The 3657-nt window shown below is 36.7% G+C and overlaps 1 protein-coding gene across 1 annotated transcript; it reads left to right on the top strand.

Moving 5' to 3' along the window:
* The first annotated feature begins 496 nt into the window (after nt 1-496).
* On the top strand, nt 497-2048 carry LOC105032785 (uncharacterized). Its single transcript, XM_010907346.4, has 5 exons — nt 497-1006; nt 1126-1386; nt 1527-1592; nt 1711-1776; nt 1953-2048. Exons 1-5 carry the CDS (start codon nt 497-499, stop codon nt 2046-2048), a joined length of 999 nt encoding a protein of 332 aa, XP_010905648.4.
* The last annotated feature ends 1609 nt before the right edge of the window (nt 2049-3657 follow it).

The raw sequence follows: 3657 nt of genomic DNA, 5'->3' as shown, positions 1-3657 counted from the left end.
TTGGCAAGCTTTGGTGCAACAGCAAAATTATTCTATTGTGTCTTGGATATCATGGGTTTGAAATATGAAAATAGTCTGTCTGCATGTGGAGGTAAGCATATTTGAGTCTTCGAAACCCTATAGTGGCAAGAGCCTTGTGCATGTCCTTTTTTAGGGAGCTCCAATTTTTTTAAGCCTATAATTGTCCATGCCTGAGTTGTATCGCTTGGTCGACCCCACCAAGGGCTCATAATTGTTGATGATCATAGACTAAAAAATTTGCAACTGAAGTCAATTCTATGTTGTTCATATTCTTTCCAAATTCTCCCATATATATATAAATACCTTTCAAGCTTTGCTATACCTCGCCATGCTAAGCTCAATTTCTCCTCTGGCCAAACTCCCTCTCCTTCATATCTACCGGTCAATCCTAACGACTTTGGAGCCTACAAAAGTGGTTCCGACGGGGAGTTGGAGTTCATTCAATTCAACAATGCCAATTGAGGAGTCTGAGATAATGGCACAGTTGCTTGGTACCTACCACTTCCCAACCGAGCATGATCGTCATGATCCAAGCTTTGAAAATCCATCAATATCTTGGTCTTCCGATCATGTTTCTGATTTGTACTATTGTCTGGATAGTGCTAATGCTAACACTAACAGCAGCTCTTACTACTGGCCTCAAGGAGATGACAGTAGTATCAGTACTAGTAGCTTCTTTGCTCCCCCTTCCGAATTTGGGGGCTACTATCTGAGTGGATCCAATGAGGTCTGTGGGATCAATACTAGCTTTGCGTCCATGGATTATTGCATGGAGGGGAAGCAACTAACTACCCCATCATTTGAGGTGGTTCCCAACCCCACAAATATAGATCCCATAAGCTTGAATGACATGACTAACAGTGATGCTATGGGAGACTCCTGCATGAATATCTCAGAGTCCACTACTCCTGATCAAATGTCACAACCCAAAAGAAGGCTTCATGTGGGCGAGGATGATAACCCTGCTGAAAGTCCTAAGAAGAAGGTTCAGTCTTCAGTTCAACTGAGTATAAGTTCTTTCAGCTAGTTTTAAGATTCTTTTGGATTGGTAACTATATAGAGTTGCACTTGCTTTTCATTCTGATCAATATAATTCAAATGCAGGTCCATAAGACTTTGAAGAAGGCACAATCAAAGGGAGCTGAGAAGAGTTCTAAAAGTGACGATGAGGAAAAGAGCAATGTTATGGTGAATGGGCAGAGTTCCAGTTGCTGCAGCTTAGATGATGACTTGAATATTTCCCAAGAACCTAATGGAGGGGGCAACACAAGTCCAAGCGCAAAAGGATCTCCTGCTCTCAACCTGAATGGCAAATCAAGAGCTAGTCGGGGGGCAGCAACAGACCCACAAAGCCTCCATGCAAGGGTAACATATTTGTTAGTCTAGTAGATCCATCAACTCGATCTAAATCAACTTGAAAACAACTCCGTCGATCCTTAAAAATAAAATAAAATAAAATAAGACAACAGCTTCATCAGTGTAATATATTTGTCATTTGATTACAGAAAAGGAGAGATAGAATCAATGAGAGGCTGAGGATATTGCAGAATCTTATACCTAATGGAACAGAAGTGAGTGTTTGGATGGCAATGCTTGTTTTCATCTATTGTATTTTTTCTTTGTTTTATTAAAAAATCCTCAGGAACAAACTATTGATAGCTAAAGAGTCTTATTGTCATCGTCTGACAGGTAGACATAAGTACCATGCTTGAAGAGGCTGTTCAATATGTGAAGTTCTTGCAGCTCCAGATCAAGGTAAAAATCACATCTGGAGAACAAGTCAATTGAATGACTATTGGTTGGATCTAGATCTGCATCAAACTGTATAATTTAATTCTGTAGTTAATCTACAATTTACTAGTATTCCTATTGAACACTCACCAGAGGCACATGATTAATGATATTTATCTTTTGTTGGTTAATCTGTGCAGCTTTTGAGTTCGGATGAACTATGGATGTACGCTCCCATGGCTTACAATAGGATGAACATTGATCTCGATTTCAAAGTCTCTCCTCAGCAACAATGATGCCAGATTTATATGACTCAGATATCAGTTGCTACTAACACTTAAAGGGAGTGGTACTGGAGTTGCTGTTAATAAATCTTCTAATTCTTTATTTCAAGAATCCGTTACCATCCTTTAATAGTTTATTAATCCTAATGAGCCATTGGGATGGTAATCCTCATAAGATTATAGCAATGGATATTATGTTCTGAATGCTTTTTCTTTCTTTTCACAACAATTGCTGGAGTTGGTATGTAATTATCAAGTCATAATTTATAGAATGTACATGGGATGAAGTCTCCAATATACAAAAAAAAGGAAAGAAAAGAAAAAAAAGAGAATAAAAGATAAATATAAATGCACTTCATTGAAATAAAATCTTCGTCTAGAATGTTCTCAAAAATTATATATATATATATATATCCAAAAATTATTCTATCCAAAATGCCATCTATCCCTGTGTGCCCTCTTTTTCTGATGTTGCCACCACCCAAGTGTGATTTGGTGATTCACATGCTAACCAAAACCTTGTAGACTAAATTATCATCCTCATTAAAGATTAAGGTATTGAAATATAGTCAACATTGGGAAGTTGATAGGATATTTAACTAATCTACAGGTTAATTATGAGACTGACAGGGTTGTTAACAAAAGTATTATTGTTATTTGTTAATCTCTGATTTGGTGTCAAAATTATGAGAAAAAAAAGAATTCAATATATTGATTTAAATTCTCTGTTTACATCGTATAAATAGACTATAGGAAGGAACAAAAAAAGAATATACAATGAATCAATTCAGAAAGATTTGAATTATGATTTGATTTTTACCAAATCAGAGATTACTATATCTGACACCCTCCGGCAAACTCAAGATGGATTTCAGTAGAAAATCATATTGAGTTTGAAACAAAAAGTAGAAAGTCGAGAGTCAGGATGTTGCTTCATGAATAGATCAGCAAGTTGATCTGAAGAAGAGATATGGCAGAGCGTGACAGTTTCTTGACAAACATACTGACGAGTGAAGTGGCAATCAATTTCAATATGTTTTGTGCATTTATGAAAAATTTTATTATGAGCAATTTGAATGGTATTCTTGTTATCACAAAATAATGGAGTTGAGCTATCTTGAGGAACCCCCATTTTGGAGATCAGCCAATGAAGCCAGACGAGTTCAGAGATAGTATCAACAAGAGCTTGATATTTTGCTTCGGTGCTTGAGTGAGAGACAATTGCTTGTTTTTTACTTCTCCAAAAAATTAGAAAATCACCAAGAAGGATGCAAAAGCCGGTTATAGATTGTCGGTCATTAATGTCACCGGCCCAGTCTGCATCACTATAAGCACGCAACTAAAAATTAGAGGTGCATGATAAAAGAATATCCTGAAAAAGATGACTTTTTAAGGAGCGAATGATATGAAGAACTGGTGCATAGTAACCAGTGTGAGGTTTGGCCATAAATTAACTAACAACATGAACTGCATAAGCGATATCAGGTCGAGTTGTAGTTAGATATACTAACCCACCAATAAGTTCTCTGTAGAGTATGGGATTGTTAAGAGGTTTTTCATCATTTGTACCAAGCTAGACATTGACCTCTAAGGATGTTGCAGCAGTTTTATAATTAGTTAA

This window comes from Elaeis guineensis, chromosome 2 (assembly GCF_000442705.2).
Source record: "Elaeis guineensis isolate ETL-2024a chromosome 2, EG11, whole genome shotgun sequence".
Classification (NCBI taxonomy): Eukaryota; Viridiplantae; Streptophyta; class Magnoliopsida; order Arecales; family Arecaceae; genus Elaeis; species Elaeis guineensis.
The sequence above is the reverse complement of the archived record's forward strand: the minus strand, read 5'-3'. Positions and strand labels throughout refer to the sequence as shown.

Excerpts from the sequence above, each read along its gene's own strand:
- LOC105032785 (XM_010907346.4), top strand. The coding sequence starts at position 497 with ATGGCACAGTTGCTTGGTACCTACCACTTCCCAACCGAGCATGATCGT. Across the intron at positions 1,007-1,125 it reads CTGAAAGTCCTAAGAAGAAG|GTCCATAAGACTTTGAAGAA; the intron begins GTTCAGTCTTCA and ends ATTCAAATGCAG. Across the intron at positions 1,387-1,526 it reads CACAAAGCCTCCATGCAAGG|AAAAGGAGAGATAGAATCAA; the intron begins GTAACATATTTG and ends ATTTGATTACAG.